The following is a 23188-nucleotide window of genomic DNA, read 5'->3' as shown; positions in this document are numbered from 1 at the left end:
TCTACAGGGAGATACCAGGGGAGCTGCCTACTATGGGGGACACTATCTACAGGGAGATACCAGGGGATCTGCCTACTACGGGGGACACTATCTACAGGGAGATACCAGGGGAGCTGCCTACTATGGGGGACACTATCTACAGGGAGATACCAGGGGAGCTGCCTACTATGAGGGACACTATCTACAGGGAGATACCAGGGGAGCTGCCTACTATGAGGGACACTATCTACAGGGAGATACCAGGGGAGCTGCCTACTATGAGGGACACTATCTACAAGGGGATACCAGGGGAGCTGCCTACTATGGGGGACACTATCTACAGGGAGATACCAGGGGAGCTGCCTACTATGGGGGACACTATCTACAGGGAGATACCAGGGGAGCTGCCTACTATGAGGGACACTATCTACAGGGAGATACCAGGGGAGCTGCCTACTATGGGGGACACTATCTACAGGGGGATACCAGGGAAGATGTCTAACATATGCTATTTACTGGGCAGTGGGCTGACAAATAGGGGGATTACCTACAGTGGGATGGGGGGGGGGGGTACCAATCAAGAGTCTACTGTGATTACTAGTTACGCCCCTGTACGTTTTGATATATTAAACCTGTTCACACTAGGCTGCAGCACAACAAATGGACTAGCAACAGACCCTGTTCACTTTTTAAAGGGAAACTAACAGGGAGTCCCTGATATGTCCCTATAGGGCACGGGGCGCTGAGGGTGAAGCTATGTTTCTTACTGAGATGCTCTACGTCGTTTCCACGTAGTATGGAATTCCTTATGCAAATGAGGGAGTTTGGTGCACTGGGGGCGGGACTACCACCCTCAGTGCACAGATCCATCTGGCCCGCCCCTTCTAATAAATATTAGGGCGACACTTAGCAGCTTTATCCTCAGCACCCCATGTACTAGATGCATTTATCCTGCTGTTAGTTTCCCTTTAAGGCTGTAACTGCTGCCCAACTTCTTGGAAAGGCAGAGTGTCTCTTTAAAAGTAAAGGAAAGTTCCTTGCTGAGAAATCCAGAAAGCAGATAAAACGCTCATTATTTGCAGCCACAGATCAGCGCCCCGGCCACGCTGTGTAACTCGCAGACAGCCTGCCGATACGGAGCAGCAGCGCAGACTCACCAGACGTGTCCCACATGTTGAGCTCGATTCTCTGCTTGTCTATCTCGAAGCTGGCCGTGTAGTTCTCAAAAACAGTCGGGACATAATTCTGAAATACAAAGAACCAAGGCTGTTAGGACTTTCAGCACATGCAAAAGTTCTATGGGGAAGATTTATGCTAAAATACTTGTTTTTGTTCCATCTATTGATTACAATCTGAGACACAATCTTAAAGGGGAACTTTTTCTTTCTTCCGAATCAACTGGTTTCAGAAAGTTATACAAATTTTTTAATTACTTCTACTTAAAAATCTCCAGTCTTCCAGTACTTATCAGCTGCTATATGTCCTGCAGGAAGTGGTGTATTCTTCCCAGTCTGACACAGTGCTCTCTGGTGCCACCTCTGTCTAAAGCGAGAATTATTTTTTATGGGGATTTACTGCAGCTCTGAACAGTTCCTGACATGGACAGAGGTGGCAGCAGAGAGCACTGTGTCAGACTGGAAAGAATGCTTCCTGCAGGGCATACAGCAGCTGATAAGTATGGGAAAACAAGTTTTTTTAATAGAAGTAATTTACACATCTGTATAACTTTCTGAAACCGGTTGATTTCATCTGAGTTCCCCTTTAATCTTGCTTTCTTTTTTACATAAAACTTAATTATGACATATGGAACTGAAGCCGTCACACTACTGAGATGAACCCCAAAACACACACAGATCCTACCTTGCCAAAAATCTGTAACTAGGTGCCGTGTTGACAGTTCAACTATGCCTCCTATTTGTCAAACATATAACAAAGATAAAGAGATGTTGCAAAGATAAAACTTGGCTTTCTTTTAAAGGGATAGCTTACGGGGAAAAAAAATCTTTTAAACCAACTGGTCCCAGCAAGTGCCAGAGATTTGTAATTTACTTCTACTAAACAATCTCCAGCCTTCCAGTACTTATCAGCTGCTGTATGTCCTGCAGGAAGTGGTGTATTATTTCCAGTCTGAGACAGTGCTCTCTGCTGCCACCTCTGTCCATGTCAGGAACTGTCCAGAGTAGTAGCAAATCCCCATAGATAACCTCTCCTTCTCTCTATACTAGAGAGAACAACACTTCCTGCAGGACATACAGCAGCTGACAAGTACTAGAAGACTTGAGATTTTCAAAAGAAATAAATTACAAATCTCTGGAACTTTCTGGCACCAGTTGATTTTTTTTTTGTGAACTAGCCCTTAACAAGCATAGCAGCTTGTTAGCACCCAGCACTAAGGGTCCTTTTACACGGGCCGATAGGGGCCCAATAATAACAGTAAAAGAGCGCCGATCTGCTAGTTCTGCGCTCGTTTACTGGGCATATTACACGGCCCGATAATCGTTTTACAAGGGCTGCATGGACATAGTTACCGATGTCCTAGTAGCCCTTGCTTAAACTCTATACATTACCTATCCATGCTGCAGGCCTGTGATTGGCTGAGCGGCCTGTCAGCTCAGACAGGCCGCTCTGAAGCTAGAGCGTATGGGACCCGGAGAGAAGCAGAGCGCAAGAGGAGCCCTGCAGCATGGGTAGGTAATCTATACCGTTTGGAAATCGTCAGCCGCGCACTGCTATTACACGTAGCCATTCAGTCAACTCCTACCTAATAACTAACGAAACTAACTAATCTCAATGGCTTTATTTCCTGTCTTTCAGATGTAGCAGAGCTGAATTTGTCATGTACAGGGAATTTTTTTCCCTTTTGCTACTTTAGTCGTGATAACATCTTCGCTAGTCAAGTTTTTCAACAGCTTTACTGTTTGTTTCTATTCAATCAAGTACAAAAAAATTATCTGGTTGTAGAGGAAACTGTCAGCAAGGCGCTGTTGATGGATCTGGTATCCTTGTTAGGTGTCTGTAGTCTGTTATTGTACTCACAATGGCGCTATAATTCCAAATCACCTAACCATAGCAGTCGATATTGGGCTCCTTTATACCAGGAATTGAGAACCTTTGGCTCTCTAGCTGTTGTAAAACTATAATTCCCATCATGCCAGGCATGATGGGAATTGTAGTTTTACAACAGCTTAAGATTCCCAATTCCTGCTTTATACTAATCAAACTCTATAGATGTTTATGTTCTTATTAGAGTAAAGGCCCTATTACACGGAACGATTATTGCCCATATTCGGCCGATATCAGCCGTTACGGCCGATAATCGTTCCGTGTAATAGAAGGCAACAATCAGCCAACATGAATGATGTCGGCTGATCATTGCAGTCAGTAGTCTTTCAACATGTTGAAAGACAAACGACTCATACAGCAACGTTCTACTGCCGTCGCTCCGTGGAATAGGAGCGTCAGCAGACCGCTGCTGTATGCTATGGGCTGCCCGGACGATCTACCGATCACCCAGGCAGCCCCCCCTCCAGCACTTACCTGCTCGCTGCCGCCATGTACAATAGCGGCGGAAGCGAACGGGGAACGAGGACCAAACGAGCACTGACATCGCTCATCTACTCACCCTGTGTAATAGGGGCTTTAAAGTAGTCTCCTACTTGCTGATGGTTTCCAAGCAAATTCAGAATTTTATAAGTGAAATCAGACAAATAAAGAAATGCTAGGTAATGCTAATACACGGGGCGACTGACAGGAGCAAACGAGCGCTGCCGCTGCTATTACACGCGGTGAGCGGGTGAGTAATGGGGGGGGGGGGCTGCCCAGGGTGATCGCTAGATCGTCCAAGCAGCCCATAGGGGATAGCAGCGGTCTCCTATTCTATAGAGCCACAGCAGCAGATTGTTGCTAGATTAGGCTGTATTCACACGTTCGGAACAAGGACGTGGAATGCCTGTAAAGGACTTCTCCCCCCGCCCGGGCAGCATCTGTGATAAGATGCTGGGAGCGGAGGAACTGTACAGATATGCGCTGCGCTGTAATGACAGAGCCGCGCGGATGCTTCATGACAGTGCGGCGCATATCTGTACAGTTCCCCCACTCCCAGCATGTTATCACAGATGCTGCCCGGGCGAGGGGAGAAGTCCTTTACAGGCATTCCACGTCCGTGTTCCGTGCGGAACACGGAACGTGTGACGCAGCCTTAGTCGTTTGTCTTTAAACATGTTGAAAGATAAACGACTGCAACGATCAGCTGACATCGTTCATGTCGGCTGATCGTTGCCTTCTATTGCACATGACGATTATCGATAATCGCTTTGTGTAATAGGGCCTTAAGGTACATGATGCATAGGATGGCTTTTACAGGTGGTTGCTCGGAATGCTCGGCTGCATTGTTTGTGCACTGTGATAACACTCTCCGATGATATTACACACTACATTTACCTGCAGTCATATGTAAAACACCTCATATCACACTGAGTTGTACCAGATGGCACCTTTGCTTCACTCCGCTCCATTCTATCAGCTAATGAATATGTACAGCATTGCTGGCAGCTGCGGAAGATTCCAGGACAAATCTATTTAGTCTTCCCTCGTATCAAAGAGATTAAAAATAACTGACAAACTGATCAATTTAAAGGGAATCTGTCACTAAGTTTATTCCACCTTAAAGTGACACTGTCCCCCCCCTCCCCCCTTTTGCATTCTGACATCTCTACACAGGTGTAAAGGGTAAATTCAGCAGTTATTTTATATCATTCGTCATGGTGTTTGTTCAAGTAAAAAGTGATCTTTTATCATCTGCGGATTGTGCTAAGTGGGCGGGGCTTCATGACAGTATCACCACTTGGCCCCGCCCACAACACCACTGTTGGTCACGCCCCTCTAAGACAACATAGCCACATAGGTCATGACATATGATATAAAATAAGGTATGAAAACTGCTAAATTTACCCTTTACACCTGTGTAGAGGAGTCAGAATGCAGAAAGGGGGGGGGGGACAGTGTCACTTTAAATAAGGGCAGCATTAACAAGTGACAGAAATGCTGAACAGATCGGTGTATTACTTCCAGCATTCTTTTCAGCCGTTCTCCTAATATGCAGGAGAATAGGATTCTTACCAAACCCCTCCCCGCCCTCCAGCTGCTGATTGATACTTGACTGCCTATATACAGCATGGATAGATATCTACCAAACAGCAGCTGGTGGGTGGAGTTTTCTGATTCTCATGAATATCCAGGACTACTGGGCTCATGCACATAATGGGGAGGATAACTTATTGCCCATGTTATTCAGGAGTATATCTCAGGATCAGCTGCACAGAACAATGTAAGTGATACATCATTCTGTTCAGCTTCTCTGTCACTAGTTTACACTACCCTGAGATAGGACGGCATAATCTCTACTACTCTCTATTCATCCCCCGGCAAATGCCAGAGATTTGTAATTTACTTCTATTAAAAAAAATCTCAAGTCTTCCAGTACTTGTCAGCTGCTGCATGTTCTGCAGGAAGTGGTGTATTTTTTCTAATATCACACCTCTGTCCATGTCAGGAACTGCCCAGAGCAGTAGCAAATCCCCATAGAAAACCTCTACTGCTCTGGACAGTTCCTGACACGGACAGAGGTGGCAGCAGAGAGCACTGTGTCAGACTGGAAAGAATGCACCACTTCCTGCAGGACATACAGCAGCTGATAAGTAAGTAAATTACAAATCTCTGTCACTTTCTGGCACCAGTTGATTTAAAAGATTTTTTTGTTAACTACCCCTTTAACTATATATTTGCTGGGGTTTTATATTTGTCTATGGCATGACAGGTACACATTATTAACTAACTTCCTATACAACTATTTCTTTAGTGTTTTTTGTTTTTTGTTTTTTTTTTAGTAGAGAAATGAGATTCTAGTCAGGAAGGACTCTGACTGATTTACGGCATCATGAGATCATTAGTATAGAGCCAGCCGTATGACAGCTCTTTGTCCCCCGCTTCTCCCTATGCAGCCATTTCTCCTCCTTGCCTTTCCAGACCTTCTCATTTAGATGTGAGATGACAAGGATAAATGAATCACAAGAATTCTTCCATAACCCTATTCATCTTCTGGAAACGATAAAAAAAAAAAAAAAAGTTCTTGGAGGTGGAAAAAGAAATTATCACCTTATAACAAGTTATGCAAATGAAGGCGGCCTATTCCTATGGGAAGCTTACTTAGACTACTCCTTTGCATCTCTAGCAACTATGCGTCCTCCAACATAATTGCACATGATAGGACTATAAGAGAATAGATGGGGGGAGGGGAAATGTACAAGATATACTAGATACTTTCCAATCTACAGAGGATTCAAAGCCAAGTGTTGCTGATTTAAAGTGGTTATCCCAAGATTGCAATGTATTTCCCTATGCACATGATAAGGGATAACTAGATTATGGGTGGGGGTCTGATTGCTGGGACCACCACTTACCATGAGAATGAGGATCAATAGTCCAACTAATGAATAGAGATCAATAGTACAAATGCTATGTCGTTTACTTTTATAAAAAAAATCTCCAGTCTTCCCATACTTACCAGCTGCTGTATGTCCTGCAGGAAGTGGTGTATTGTTTCCAGTCTGACACAGTGCTCTCTGCTGCCACCTCTGTCTTTGAAAGTAACTGTCCAGAGCAGAAGAAAATCCCCATAGAAAACTTCTCCTGATCGGGAAAGTTCCTGACATGGACAGAGGTGGCAGCAAACTGGAAAGAATACAACACTTCCTGTAGGACATCCAGCAGCTGATAAGTACTGGAAGACTGGAGATTTTTAAATAGAATTAAATTGCAAATTTGTATACCTTTCTGACACCAGTTGAGTTGAAAGAAAACATATCCCCGGAGTACCCCTTTAAAGAGGATCTGTCACCACTGGCCTGTTTAAGCAAATGCATGCAATGTCTATTCTGGCGTCGCACATTGTTTGTGGTGGCGGCTGGCTAAATCCCACTCACTTTAAGGCTGGGTCAACTATTGTTGCTATGCCATTAAAAGTTTTTGGCTGGAAGACCCCTTTAAAGTCCATTATATTCTGGTCTCATGTGATATAACATGCAGCATGAGGGGCCATTCACTCCATTCAGAGAAAGGAAAGATTCCGAGCAGTGAAACTATGGAAGTCTCCGCCAGAGGAAGATATCAGGGGGAACCCAATAAAAGTTTAGAAGGGGCCTGGATATATTTCTGGAGTGTAATAACATTACAGGTCGTAGTTTATAGAATCTGGAAAAGGCTTGTTGATCCGGGGATTCTGAGTCCTTTACGATATCAGTTTACGACGGAGGCCACATGTAGACTACGTTACAGCAAGAACGCTTTATGGCCAAACAGTGACTTTTATAGGCGAGTCAAGTAGACATATAAGAAGATGGGTGTCCGGACCCTTATATATCATTTTGGAAACCGTCTACGCATACCTTAAAAGGGAACTCCAGCGAAAATCTTATTCTTTCAAATCAGTTGGTGTCAGAAAGTTATACAGATTTGTAAGTTACTTCTATTTAAAAATCTCCAGTCTTCCAGTACTTATCAGCTGCTGCATGTCCTACAGGAAGTGGTGTATTCTTTCCAGTCTGACACAGTGTTCTCTGCTGCCGCTTCTGTCCATGTCAGGAACTGTCCAGAGCAGGAGAGGTTTTTTATGGAAATTTGCTACTCCTTTAACCCCTATAGTCCCACTTGTACTTGCTAACAGTCTTTAATTTATAGGGACAATCCTGCATAAGGTATAGGGGGTAATTTAAAGTGGAAGTTTTGAGGCATTTCTAAAACTTTTAGGGATTTTCCTGGGTGGTATCAGGTTTGCGTCTCGATTTTGGTTTTTAATCTGTTACCATGGGTCGCATTAGTTATGGTTCCCATAAACCTCTAATAACTGATGATAGCTCTTAGTTATTAGTCGGAGGAAATCCCAATAGAAAGCCTCTCCTGCTCTGGACAGTTCCTGACATAGACAGAGGTGGCAGCAGAGAGCACTGTGTCACACTGGAAAGAATACACCACTTTTTGCAGGACATACAGCAGCTGATAAGTACTGGAATAGATGTGAGATTTTTAAATAGAAGTAAATTACAAATCTATATAACTTTCTGAAACTAACTGATTTGAAAGAAAAATAGTATCACTTTAAAGGACATGGCAGGGGACTTGACAAGCGGGAGACCTCTTTATAGCCCAAGTGATGACTCAACCACCCGGCCACCTGCATTTCGGCTGCTCTGCTTCACACAGATTGGCTCTATTTCTTCTTGAAGTGTCTTTTCTTCTCGTACTCGGCTGGGTTCGTTACCATAGTATGGATATTTGCACTTCCGAGCTATCACCAAACATTTCATCTCCAGCCAAATGGTTTAACATTTTTATTCTATTAACCTGATAACTCCGTTCCCAATAAAATATCAGAATCTGAGTGTTAATCCGCACTCACAGCCACTAAAAACATCCCGACCAGATGAGGAGCAGATGGTTTCTGCTAATGCAATTGTCTGAAGTCGACAGGATGACAACAGCCCGGCCCAAAACAAGACTGGATGTGCGCATAAGTGGATAGGTGGCCGCTGTGTATACAGTCTCTTTAATCTCTTTAACAAATTCAGTTTTAACACTTTCAGATTTTTTTTTTACTTGGCGACACATTCCCTTTAAAGGGGCTGCCTAATCTCAACAACCCTATTCTATTTACCTATACAAACAATTCCTTGCTTGGGACCCCCATCTATAAACCAGAATGGAGGGACGCTAACAAACAGCAACTCTAACGGAGCTGGTCCATCAATGTATAACACAGGTGGCCATTTTCCCGGTCTTAGTGACAAGTCTTAAAGGGGTACTCCAGTGACTTTTTTTTTTCTTTCAAATCACCTGGTTTCAGAAAGTTATATACATTTGTAATTTACTTCTATTTAAAAACCTCAAGTCTTCCACTACTTATCAGCTGCTGTATGTCTTGCAGGTAGTGATGTATTCTTTCCAGTCTGACACAGTGCTCTCTGCTGCCACCTCTGTCCATGTCAGGAACTATCCAGAAAAGCAACAACCCCCTACAGAAAACCTGTACTGCTCTGGACAGTTCTTGACATGGACAGTGGTGGCAGCAGAGAGCACTGTGTCAGACTGGAAAGAATAGACCACTTCCTGAAAGGCATACAGCAGCTGATAAGTACTGGAAGGCAGCGCTCTCTGCTGCCACCTCTGTCTGTATCAGGAACTGTCCAGAGCAGGAGAGGTTTTCTATGGGGATTTGCTACTGCTCTGGACAGTTCCTGATACAGACAGAGGTGGCAGCAAAGAGCACTGTGTCACACTGGAGAGCATACACCACTTCCTGCAGGACATACAGCAGCTGATAAGTAGCGGAAGACTTGGGATTTTTAAATTGAAGTAAATTACAAATTTATATAACTTTCTAAAACCAGTTGATTTGCAACAGCTAGAGGGCCGAAGGTCCCCCATCCCTGCTCTAAAGGGTGGCCATTGTCTTCCTCTCTCCTTGCCCCTTTACGGGTTCCCTCTGTAACATATCCAATCCGCAACGTCCCAACATCTTCCCCAGGAAACCTTATGAATTCTAAGAAATAATTAACCCCCCACTGTCAATTATTACAACATTAAAAGCCACTTTGGTATTTTATCATCTGCACAAAAAAAATCGCGTTCTCCTCCGCCTGTTTACGGCCCCGTGGAGGAACGTCATTCGATAAATCACAGCACGATACCAGCGAGCTAGTTGGGACCAATTACCCGGCTCAACCATCAAGCCCTGCAACATGTATGGATAATATCATCTGGGAAATAGAACTCTTTAGCCTGCACGAACCCAAAATAGTGAGGTCTATGGGAAAAGAGACAGTGGGGGAGATTTATCCAACATGGTGTAAAGTGAGACTGTCTCAGTTGCTCCTAGCAACCAATCAGATTCCACTTTTCATTCCTCACAGACTCTTTGGAAAATGAAAGGTGGAATCTGATTGGTTGCTAGGGGCAACTGAGCCAGTCTCACTTTACACCATGTTTGATAAATCGGGGCAGTAAGTAACCATACTCCACAAGGAAACTGGCGTCAAGACAAGTCAACATATCATCAAATATAATAACCCGCTGAGCAGGGAGATGACACCGACGCATCAAGAGGAGGAAATATTGATGAGATCGTAAATCCAAACACCCTTCTCGGAAATCCAAACCCGCTCCGACGTATGTGGTCAATAGATAGGAGCCTTCCTGTTCTTACCGTCATTGATCATAAGGGAGCTGTCAGGTGAAGATGAGCTATGACAACCCTCACAGCACACAGGTATGTAGGCAGAAAGGGAAGAACGTCTGATCTTAGCAACACAATTCATTATAAAGTCAATGGCAGGGATTTAAAGGGGTACTCAGGCGGTTTTTTTTTTTATTAATATTTTAAATCAGCAAGTGTCAGAAAGATATACAGATTTGTAATTTACTTCTATTTAAAAAATCTCAAGTCTTCCAGTACTTATCAGTTGCTGTATGTCCTGCAGGAAGTGGTGAATTCTTTCCAGTCTGACACAGTGCTCTCTGCTGCCATCTATGTCTAGTGCAGTAGCAAATCTTCATAGAAAACCTCTCCTGCTCTGAACAGTTCCTGACAAAGACAGAGGTGGCAGTAGAGGGTATTGTGTCAGACTGGAAAGAATATACCACTTCCTGCAGGACATACAGCAGCTGATAAGTCCTGGAAGACTAGCAATTTTTTAATAGAAGTAATTTACAGATTTGTATAACTTTTGATTTAAAAGAAAAAAAATTTGCCAGAATACCCGTTAAAAAAAATTGATATAGGTGTCGTAGCTTAGTGTGCTTTTAAAGGGGTATTCCAAAGAGAATACCAAAGTTTATACATTGTATAAATTAACTAAAAAACATTTTTATATGCGAGTATACATTGAGTGTCGGCAGTAATTTGAAGAGATATTTAAATTGAAGTAATTTACAACTCTACATCCCACTGGAGTACCCCTTTAAGGCCACTTTCCCGTAATATTGGTCTAAAAAAATCCTGCACCATATTCATGTGGGACCAGTAAGGGCCCTATTCCACCGGACGATTATCGTTCGTATAATCGATAACGATTAACTATCTCACACAACCGCTATTGCGAAAGACGCTATTTCTTTGCTACTGCGTTCGTTTCTACTGCGAACGACGTCTTATTCAATGCGAACGATTTGCGAACAAGCAACAATAAAATAGGTCCAGGTCTTATAAAGCGATCAACGATTTCTTATTCGGTCGTTAGTCGTTAACTGCATTTCAACCGAACGATTATCGTTTAGATTCTAACGATTTTACGATAATCTGAACGATAATCGTCCGGTGGAATAGGGCCCTAAATCATACCACATGGTACGCTATGTCCCCCACAGGAAAAGCCTTGATGGAATCCATACTTGTTCACGCTAGTACTCCACTTTTCTATGAGAGTAGGATCAATTGTTTCTTCTTCTTTTGTTGGATCCACCTGCTTTAGGGTGCGTTCACACCTACAGGATCCGCAGAAGATTTGATGGTGCATATTTGATGCTGTGTTCAGTTATGTAAATGAAATCTGCTGCGGATCTGCTGCGGATCCGCAGCAGAAAATAAGCTGTGGATCCGGTAAGTGTGAACGTACCCTTAAAGGGATTGTCTGGGCAGCATGTTTTTATTATGAATACGCTCAGGAAGTAAGTAGTTAAAAAAAAAAAACACAACATAAACTTACCTTCTTCGTTCCCATGCCACAGACATCGGTAGTATGGAGATACAGTCCCTCCGGTTCTGCACATACGGGTCCAGGGCCTGCTCAGCCAATAAGCAGCCACAGCAGTGTCATGCCTCAGCCACTGATAGGCTGAGCAGGCCTGTGACATCACAGCCACTAACCCAAAGGTGAAAGAAACAGGGAGGAAGTGAGGAGGGTAAAGGGTAAAGCCCCTATTACACGGGGGCAACTGTGAGGAGCAAACAATAGCGCTCGTTTGCTCCTCGTTCCCCGCTCGCTGCCGCCGCTATTACACTCTGTGGCAGCAAGCGGGTGGATACAATGGGGGTGGCGGGGAGCCGCCAGGGTGATCGCTAGATCGCAAGGTAGGAAACCTTGGCTCTCCAGCTGTTGCAAAACTACAACTCCCATCATGCCTGGACAGCCAAAGCTTTAGCTTTGGCTGTCCAGGCATGATGGGAGTTGTAGTTTTGCAACAGCTTGAGAGCCAACGTACCTTAGGGTGGTATTATCGTTCAAAAAAATTGCTAAATCGTTTGAATTTGAACGATAATCGTTTAGTGTAATAGCAGACAGCGATTAAACGACCAACGACAAATCGTTGGTCGTTTAATAGAATTTGAACCTATTTTTATCGTTGATCCTTCGCAAATCGTTCGCACGTAATAAGATATCGTTCGATCGTTGGCAGTAGCGACGACAGGACAAATGCAATAACGATCATCGTTCCGTGTAATTGGGTGAACGATTTCAGGTGTTTCGCCATAGCAATGTAGAAAGGCAAATCAGCTCACCATGTGTGCAATAGTCAGTGGTGCTGGTCCTCAATTACGTCTGGAGCAGGTGGAAGGAAACAGAGATCCGGGCCATTTTCCGGTGGCAATAGGTAAAAAGTGGAAGTCCACAGCTCCAAGTAAAATGTAAAGTCTTTATTTAGAAATCCTCTTAAAATCCAAACATAACAATAAAAAACACGCCGACGCGTTTCAGGACACTGGTCCCTTAATCATGGCAAATTTATACTGAATATTACAAGCTTTTATAAGAGGATATGACCAGTATGTTACAAGGGATACGCCCCCCAAAAGGGAGGAGAAAAACATCACATGATGCTAACAGGTGTGTGCTAATAGTTGAATTAAACATATTTATACAACTTATATACAATATAAATATATACAAGAGTAAATTACAAATGCCCAAAAAAAAAAAAAATTTACAAATGCAAAAAAAAAAAAAAAAAAAAAAAAATTCAAAAAAAAAAAAAAAATTCAAAAAAAAAAAAAAAAAGTGGTCTAATAAATGAAGGAGAGATCATTTCTGTAATTAAGACCCTGGGGAATGCGTGTACATAACCGCAAAATCCAAAACGCCTCTCGCTTTCTCAGTGTGTGAACAAGGTCACCACCTCTCAAGGGTGGACGGACTTGCTCGATAGCACACATGGACAGACTACTGCACACGCCCCCATGCACTTCAGCAAAATGCTTGGACAAACCAGACATAGACTTGCTGGATGTGCGAGTACGTACAGAAACCGCATCAGAAAGATGTTCAGCAAATCTGGTTTTTAGCTTACGTTTTGTGGAACCCACATATTGCAATCGACATTGTCTACATTCCGCCAGATAGATCACAAAGGTAGAATTGCAATTGAGAAAGGATTTAATAGGGTAAGAAATGCCGGTTGCAATAGAACAAAAAACAGACTGATTAGTAATAAAACGACATAAGGGACAACGAGATAAAGCACACTTATGGCAGCCTAGAATATGTAACCATGTTTGGCTGACTGGCTTGTTCTCTGGAAGTACACTCGGCGAAAGTACATTGCCCAAAGTAACCCCTCTACGAGCTACACATTTAATCCCTGTAGATAGAATGGTTTCGCATGTAGCATCCTGATATAACAAAGGTATATATTTACGAACAATGTTACAAATTGTTTTATATTGTGGGCTAAATGGTGTAGAAAATACCAAAGAGGGCATGTTATGGGAAGGGCTAGAAAGATGTTTACTGCGTGTAGCTCTATCCTGTAAGTGAAATGATCTGGTGTTTTTCTCAGCTATGGCTTTAGCTCTATTAATAGTAAACATGGTGTAACCCCTGGACTTGAGGCGATACGTAAGATCCCTACAGGCTGAATCATATAAGGAACGATCGGAACAACTCCGAATGGTCCTTATAAATTCTCCAATGGGTAAATTTTCAACAACATGGGGTGGATGGTGGCTAGATGCATGCAGAAGGCCATTGCCCGCACTGGGTTTGCGATATAGGCTACTGTGTATCTTTCCTCCCTGAAAAAACAACAGAACATCCAAAAAAGACATTTTTTCTGAATCAAACTGAAAAGTGAACTTTAAATTCAAACTGTTGGTATTGAGGAATGTAACAAAATCATGAGCATCACCAGCCGTACCTGTCCACACTAGGAGGAGGTCGTCTATATACCTCCCGTACCAGGAGATATACTGTAGAAAGGGATTGTTGGTATTGTATATGACGACCTCCTCCCAGTAGGACATGTACAGATTGGCTAAAGAAGGGGAGAATTTAGCTCCCATAGGGCAGCCAACAATCTGAACATAAAACTGATCACCAAAACGAAAAAAATTGTGAGAAAGCAAAAATTCCACCACATAAATAATATACTCTTGGAGGCCCTGACTGTAATTACTGTATTTTTGCATATGATAGCGTAAAGCTAGAAGGGCCTTATCGTGGGGAATACTTGGGTAAAGGGCAGCAACGTCACAGGAAAGAAAACTACATCCCTCAGGGCACGGAAGAGACTCCACTATCGCTAGTAAGCTTTTACTGTCTCTAATGTAACCATTTGTCCTTTTCACGAGGGGCTGGAGTAAGTCGTCAACCCAAGCACATAGATGTTCCAATACAGAGCCCACTCCTGAAACAATGGGTCGCAGGGGTGGTGGAAACGTCTGTTTGTGGGTCTTGGGTAGGGCATGGAAAATGGGGACCAAAGGATTTTTAACAAAAAGAAAATCTACCAGTTTTTGGTCCAAAAACCCAGCCTCCAAGCCCACATCCAAGACCCCAGTAAGTTTACGGGACACAACATCCGTAGGGTTAAATGGTAAGGTTTTATACGTAGTGTTATCACTAAGGATCTTGGTGACCTCCCTGGTGTACAAAGATTTATCCAACACAACTACAGACCCCCCTTTGTCCGACTGGCGGACAACAATATGGGGATTATTTTTTAGCTCCATAAGAGCTTTTCTATGTACACCAGAGAGATTGCCAGTAGATCTACACCCGGAAACACTGCGTTCCAAATCAACCAAGGCTTCTTCCACTTTATGTTGGAAGACATCCATTGCAGGTGTACGGGACTGAATAGGATAGAACGATGGATTAGGTATATATAGTCTGTTAGTAGTACTGTCAACCGTATCTGCAATGGATGCTGTATAAGCCTGAAGGTCTAAGAGAGATTGTACCCCCACTTGATCTCTAAAAGGCATATCCAACGGGATATTACCCGAACCCACTTGATTAAGATCACAGATGGGGTTCCTGTCAGTAGCTGCCTCTGTACTGTTATCATGGGAGAAAAAATGTTTTTTAACAGTAAGTGATCTCACAAATTTATTTACATCCTGTATTGTCTGATACACATTGAACTTATTTTCTGGAACAAAGGACAAACCCAACTTAAGCACATCTAGCTGAGCAGTAGTGAGAAAACAAGCAGACAAGTTATAAACGTCCAAAGACGCAGGGGCAGTTAGCGTCTCCTCCACCTCTGGTTTTGTTTTCCCCGCCCGATGTTTCCTCCCAGCTCTCCTTGTCCGAACCCGTTTTTTGAAGATGATTGTCCACCTGAAACATTATCAGTGTTGTGGTGTGAACGGGTATTAGGACGCGGAAACTGGCGCGGTTGTTTCTTTCTGGAGGATTTTTGGGGTAAAGCTTTAGATGAGTTACCCTGGTCATCCGATTCTGAGAGTTCCGTCTGGGTGTCGGTAGTCTCTCCCTCTGTAGCACTAAAAGTAACGGTTTTATACACAGTCTCAGAACTGCCACTTTTCATAATGGACGGAGATTTAGAATTTCTCTGAGTACGGCGAAAATCACGCCAGGTGTAGATGGTCTTGGACATATAGTCCCTTAAGTCTCTGTTAAACTTTGACTTCTTTAAATCCACAATATAAGCTTCAAGTTCTGAAATAGTGTCATTAGTGTTTTGCAAAAAAACATCATAATCTGGAACATGTTTATACTGCTCGGAGGTAATGGTTAATGTAGCAATGTTTTTTTCACATTCTGCAAGCTTTTTTTCCTCCTTAGCAATAATAATACGCATAAGTGTGAACGAGCATACATTTAAAGCCTCATTCCGTTTCGCCATAGCGGTCGTTTGAGTTCATTTATCGTTAATCGTCAAAAAAAAATAAAAAAATCACAAAAAATCATGTTAAAGTACCCTTATCCCTGCCTTAAAGGGGCATGCACATGACCACTGTCTGCAAAAATCCACCCTATTATGACAAAAGATACGTAATATTCCGGACTTCTGCTCTGTTATTGTCCGTTGACCTCATGGGTCCTGTTGCTCCAATGTATGCGATCACAGAAAGATGATAAGTCATCCATAACAAGACATAGGCTGCCATTACTTCCCCCTAAAATGACATCATTGTCACCATAGTCACAGGGTCACATTTCATTATGACACATCATTGCTGAAGGGGAATAAGGAAGCATTGCTACAGGAGGGGCTGGGGCATTGCCAAGCCGCCACATGCATGCCTCTTCCATCCCCCACTGACTCATTGACTGACAGCTCAGTGCTAAAAGCCAAGCAGGCAAGGGTGGGGGAGAGGGAGGCGTGCATGCTGCAGCTCGGCAACACCAACTTGACCCTTGACCTCTGAACATCGTATAGTCAACCTCTATCAAAGGCTGATAACAAGAAATAATAGACTGTCTGCAGTTGTAACAATAGAAATTAGATTGAAAGAGCCTTTCGGATGCTTTTCTCTCTATCTTGCTAATCAGAGAAGTAGCTAAAGACGATTATTGTTGTTGTTATTCATCCAGCGATGCCCGGCACGCCTGTCCGTACCCTCTAGCTATGACCCTGGCATAATCAAAAGAAGACGATGGGTCAAAGCTATTCCAGTAGTCAGTATATACCGTACAGCGGTAACATGCTAGAATTTTCTATTGCATGATTAGGAAATCCAGCAAAGGTCTGACCTGCAGAACGAGACTTTCCTGTTGCCGTGTGCCCCCCCCTTCTGTAACGTCACAAAACTCAACCACTGAATGAGGATCATCCTAGTCTGGCACGTATGCCTCTATAGAAATCCTCTCTAAAGAACTGCATGGAGGCAATAGGATTACACAGGCGGCTTTATAGGCTCTGGCAAGTCTATTCCAACAAGACATCAAGGGCCGTCCTCTAAACTCACTTAAAGGGGTTGTTCACCAATTCTTTGCCAGAAAATGCCAATTACTTAAAAAAATCTCAAGTCTTCCCATACTTTTCACCTGCTGCATGTCCTGCAGGAAGTGGTGTATTCTTTCAAGTCTGACACAGTGCTCTCTGCTGCCACCTCTGTCCATGTCAGGAACTGTCCAGATCAGGAGCAAATCCTCATAGAAAACATCTTCTGCTTTCCACACTGGAAAGAATACACCACTTCCTGAAGGACATACGGCAGCTGATAAGTACCGGAAGACTTGAAATTTTTTTAATAGTAGTAAATTAATAAATAAAGTAAATTACAAATATTTGGTACTTTTTGGCACCGGTTGATTTGAAAGAAAAAAACATTTCGGTGAGCAACCCCTTTAATAGGAATAGGTTACAAAATTGCAGGTCGGCTAAGTTGGCAGGGGACGTGCATATCCAGCTCTGTAGTGTCACAATGGATGATTTGCATCCCTACCTTGTACATATCTGTATGGTTTCACTACCTGCAGCAATGCTTTTCCTAAATGCAAAAAATCATTGGGAACAATCCTCAGTAGGATTACATTGGAACCTGACATATGACTCCACTTTGGGGCGAAAGAGGGTGGGGGGATATCCAGCCTGAATTGGATCCAATTCTACACGAGTGCTTTGTTAACCCTTCAGAGGACTCTGCTGCACAAGTAGTCAACTATAACCTACCCTCTAAAGAGTTAATGCTGTGACAGTAACTATAGTATTGCACTGCTTGCTGTACCCTATTCTGTATGTACCAACCTAATGCCTATAAGCCCAGTGTGTGACCTGTAAGTGTGGCTGCACTATAATAAAGCAATGCAATCGCCTACTGCCCTAATGTTGGAACATAGCTACAGGCGTTCAGTGCTGTACACGGCGTGTGTGTGTGTGTGTGTGTGTATATATATATATATATATATATTTAATATATTTATATTTATAGCAACATATAACAACATGTATCTTAAAGGAGTTATCCAGCAAAAAATTTTTCCCTTTCAACGGATTTCAGAAAGTTATACAGATTTGTAATTTACTTCTATTTAAAAATCTCAAGTCTTCCAGTCCTTATCAGCTGCTGTATACCCTGCAGGAAGTTGTGTATTATTTCCAGTCTGACACAGTGCTCTCTGCTGCCACCTCTGTCCATGTCAGGAACTGTCCAGAGCAGGAGCAAATCCCCATAGAAAACCTCTCCTGCTCTGCAAAGTTCCTGACACGGACAGAGGTGGCAGCAGAGAGCACTGTGTCAGACTGGAAATAATACACCACAGGACATACAGCAGCTGGTAAGTATAGGAAGACTTAAAGGAGTTCTCCAGCGCTACAAAAACATGGCCACTTTCACCCTACTGTTGTCTCCAATTTGAGTGGAGTTTTGAAACTCAGTTCCATTGAAGTAAATGGAGCTTAATTGCAAACCGCACCTAAACTGGACTGAACTGACATATCCATCAAAGTAATCTCAGCCCAACTGTGTATTATCCCAGGTTAGAGGTAGTGCACACAGCAGTCTGATTTATTTTCAATAACACTGCCATGTTGACATAATAGATACATAACATGTATAATCAATATTGATTGCTACCTATGCACTAATCAAAATTGCCAGTAAAGTGTTTTGTTTTTTTGAAGAAATCAATAGTCCAGGGGATTTTAAGAAACTTTGTAATTGGGTTTATTAGGCAAATATGCCATTATCTGCATTCAGAAAGACTTTCCCCAGCCCCCCCCCCTCCCCTCCTCTCTCTCATCCACTGCTCATTATCAGGAAATCTCGACTCTTTTACATCAGTCGAGCCCTCTGTAACCTATGGAGAGGGGAGGGGGGAGGAGGGAGATTAGTCGCCAGCAGAGAACAAAGGATTACACAGCAGGAGCCGGTATTCAGATGTCAGAGAGGTCAGAGCTGACTTCAGAGGTGATAGACCAGTGATGTAGCTGTAAATTAACTCTTTGTTGTCCTGTTTTGGTGCCTCATCTCCCTCCACCCCTTCCCTCTCCATAGGAAAACCATGAGGACAGGGGGGAGAGCGTCAAACTGCTTTTTCATGATAAAAATGCATTTTTCGGCTAATAAACCCAATTACAAAGTTTCTTAAAATCGCCTGCACTATTGATTTCTGCGAAAAAAAATTTTACGTCAGTGACACTTTAAAGACAGTAGTAGAGAGAAACTCCTAACTAGGGAGCAGGAACTCATCCAAACACCCTTTAAAAGCACATGACCTCTCGTAGACAGTAAAAATGTACAATTTATATGTAACTGCACAGAGAAAAACTGACGTCTCTAATGGCCTGGATATACAAGACATCAATTGAACACAACCCGGGGAGGTAAGTGACCGGCTCCTTCCATATCCACCGCCTCCCCGGCCGTACAATAAAAATGACCCCCGCCCAGAGTACCCCTTTAATATATCCCTGTAAAAAGGCTCTGAGAGCTGAAGCCCCCAAATGACAATGAGAGTAAAAAGAATGATAATGCTAAATAGTTAAAGGGGTAGTTCAGCAAAACTAAAAATTCTTTCAAATCGGCCGGCGCCAGAGATTTGTAATTTACTTCTATTAAAAAAGCTCAAGGCTTCCAGTACTTATCAGCTGCTGTATGTCATGCAAGAAGTGGTGTATTCTATCCATTCTGGAGAGCAAGTGAGGATTTCTATGGGGATTTGCTACTACTCTGGACAGTTGCTGACATGGACAGAGGTGGCAGCAGAGAGCACTGGGTCACACTGGAAAGAATACACCACTTCCTGCAGGACATACAGCAGCTGATAAGCAGTGGAAGACTGGAGATTTTCTAATAGAAGTAAATTACAAATCTCAGGCACTGGTTGATTTGAAAGAAAAAAAATTCCCCTTTAAAACTCTTCTGGAAGGACATCAAACATGCTACAAGCATTGTACGGCAGGAGCTGCCTACATATCAGCACATATTGTTAGGAATAACCCATAGACATACAAGTCTTCTATCATCAGCCACACATTTTCCATCCAAGATACTTAAAAGGACTGAGTTTTTTTTCTCGCTACCTATATAAAAACACTAGCGGAAACACATAATGGTACAAGATACGGCCTTGTGTGTGAATAGCCAGAAAGTGTGTAAGGTGCACAATAGATCAACTCCAAACTGCAAATAATAGACTAGTCCAGGGGTAGGGAACCTTGGCTCTCTAGCTGTGGCAAAACTACAACTCCCACCATGCCTGGACAGCCAAAGCTAAAGATAAAGCTTTGTCTGTCCAGGCTTGATGGGAGTTGTAGTTTTGCCACAGCTGGAGAGTTAAGGTTTTCGTACCCCGTAACTAGTAAGTATAGCACCACTGCAGCCTGTATTACTATGGTAATTCACTACTATTAAAAACCAACAAACACTAGTATAGTCTATAACAGACTACCAATAACACACTAGTACATATAACCGATAAGTAACTATAATAAATGAGTATCTTTAGCATACTACTGGTTATTTTATTCATTCATATAGTGCCGGCATATTCTCCAGCGCTGTACAGAGAATATCATCACTCACACTGATCCCTGTCCATAGGAGCTTACAATCTAAACCCAGCACCCAAAGGAAACCCCCCTCAAACACAGGAGACTATATATATATACACACACATATACATACATACATGTATATAAAACAGCACTGCAGGATCTGTTGACGTTATACAAATGAGTATAACTATTTATTATTATATAGATGACCCTTGTACAGATTCACACCCAGGACCCCAGCAATGCGAGCCGACAACTGAGCTGCCCGGCTGGTCACAGTAAAAGTTGGTAGCAATTATAGACCAATGGCTATAACACAGCTATACCATTATTAGTATATATATATATATATATATATATATATATATATATACACTCATAACTTGTAACTTGCAGGTTTCATTGTTTATAGTACACATCTGGCTATAACACATGAGTAACTGCAGCAGCACACTGGATATCATGGATATCATACAGGCTGTGATAGCACACCGCTAGTGATAGCACACCGCTAGTGATAGCACACCGCTAGTGATAGCACACCGCTAGTGATAGCACACCGCTAGTGATAGCACACCGCTAGTGATAGCACACCGCTAGTGATAGCACACCGCTAGTGATAGCACACCGCTAGTGATAGCACACCGCTAGTGATAGCACACCGCTAGTGATAGCACACCGCTAGTGATAGCACACCGCTAGTGATAGCACACCGCTAGTAAGAACACACCGCTAGTAAGAACACACTGCTAGTGATAGAACACCGCTAGTAATAACACACTGCTAGTGATAGAACACTGCTAGTAATAACACACTGCTAGTGATAGAACACTGCTAGTAATAACACTAGTAATAACACACTGCTAGTGATAACACACTGCTAGTGATGGAACACTGCTAGTAATAACACTAGTGATAACACACTGCTAGTGATGGAACACTGCTAGTAATAACACTAGTGATAACACACTGCTAGTGATAGCACACCGCTAGTGATAGCACACCGCTAGTGATAGCACACCGCTAGTGATAGCACACCGCTAGTGATAGCACACCGCTAGTGATAGCACACCGCTAGTGATAGCACACCGCTAGTGATGGAACATGACTGGTGATAACAGTGTAAGTAAGAACACACCGCTAGTAATAACACACTGCTAGTGATAGCACACCGCTAGTGATAGCACACTGCTAGTGATGGAACAGAGCAGGTAGTAACACACTAACACACCACTAGCTATAATACACTTCTTCCCTATGATACCCTGGTATACAGCAACTAACATCACTACAATCTATATAACATCTGTCCCTGCAGCTGCTGCAAAACTACAACTCCCATCATCTTCCCACAGCCAAGGAGAGTTGTGGTCTGGCCACACTTTGGGGCCCCTGATGTAACACAATAGAATATATATATATATATATATATATATATATATATATATATATATATACACACACACACACACACCTACTGCTCGCTATATATACATATATACCAGCAGCAGCTATAATATTGTATATATACTGGGTGTAATATAATAGCCAGCAGCTGGAATACACTACTAGCACTGCTTATATATAACAGGAGTTTATTATACAGTACAGTAACTATGGATGCCAGTAGTGCCTCTGCTCTCAGGTACAGAGCCGGTTACCTCGGGGTAGCAGTCCTTGGCGAACACATGAAGCAGCGCCGTCTTCCCGCACTGAGTGTCCCCGACCACCACTATCTTACAGCGAGACATCTGCTTGTCCATCCTCTCCTGTGTGTCCTCCTCAGCCCTCTGCTCCCTCATAGAGAGCCCCCCTGCCCAGCGGAACAGAGCCCCCCGGTACAGTCCACACATGCACGGCGATCCTCAGCCTCCCAACATCGCTCCTGCACTGCACGGGGCGGCCAGCGGCGCCGCCGACCTGCCAGTCCCTGGGACACGCCCCCTGGCGGAGACGAGCCAATCAGAAGCAGGCGATATGGGCGCTAATTACTGTACGGGGCGTGGCCAGGCGGCTGGCTGATACGATGGAGGGGCAGCAGGGGGCTGATTCATACCTCAGCCGGGGAGCGAAGCGTTAACGCGCAGTGTAACCGGTGCCCAGCGCGCTATAGTGTGCGATATATATATATATATATATATATATATATATATATATATATATATATATATATATATACACAGTAAGCACTAAATATAGGATAAACTATACCCAAATATAGTACAGACTGAATATTATCATGAAGAGAGCAGTGGTCCTCAACAACAGTTGCGCTTCCTATCTATCAGGGCATGATGGGAGTTTTATATATATATATATATATATATATATATATATATATATATATATTTTTTTTTTTTTTTATGTAACAGCTGGAGAGCCTTAGGGTCCTATTAGACATAGCGATTAACGATAATTGATCGCAAATAATGGTCCGTTGACACGGAGCAATAATTCGCCCAATCGCTCGTTTAAC

At 43.0% G+C, this 23188-nt stretch overlaps 1 protein-coding gene across 1 annotated transcript in view; it reads right to left on the bottom strand.

Annotated features, from left to right (window-relative positions):
- Positions 1–22621, bottom strand: part of RND2 (Rho family GTPase 2) — a 91366-nt gene extending 68745 nt beyond the window's left edge. The window contains exons 1-2 of the mRNA XM_069953090.1: positions 22374–22621; positions 1137–1224 (exon numbers count right to left, since the gene is read on the bottom strand). Of these exons, the coding sequence (XP_069809191.1) occupies positions 1137–1224; positions 22374–22565 (280 nt within the window). The 5' untranslated portion in view covers positions 22566–22621. The remainder of the gene's footprint in view (positions 1–1136; positions 1225–22373) is intronic.
- Between the last annotated feature and the right edge of the window lie 567 nt (positions 22622–23188).

Source organism: Dendropsophus ebraccatus, chromosome 14 (genome assembly GCF_027789765.1).
Source record: "Dendropsophus ebraccatus isolate aDenEbr1 chromosome 14, aDenEbr1.pat, whole genome shotgun sequence".
Classification (NCBI taxonomy): domain Eukaryota; kingdom Metazoa; phylum Chordata; class Amphibia; order Anura; family Hylidae; genus Dendropsophus; species Dendropsophus ebraccatus.
Note: the sequence above shows the minus strand (reverse complement) of the source record. Positions and strands in the feature narration are given on the sequence as shown.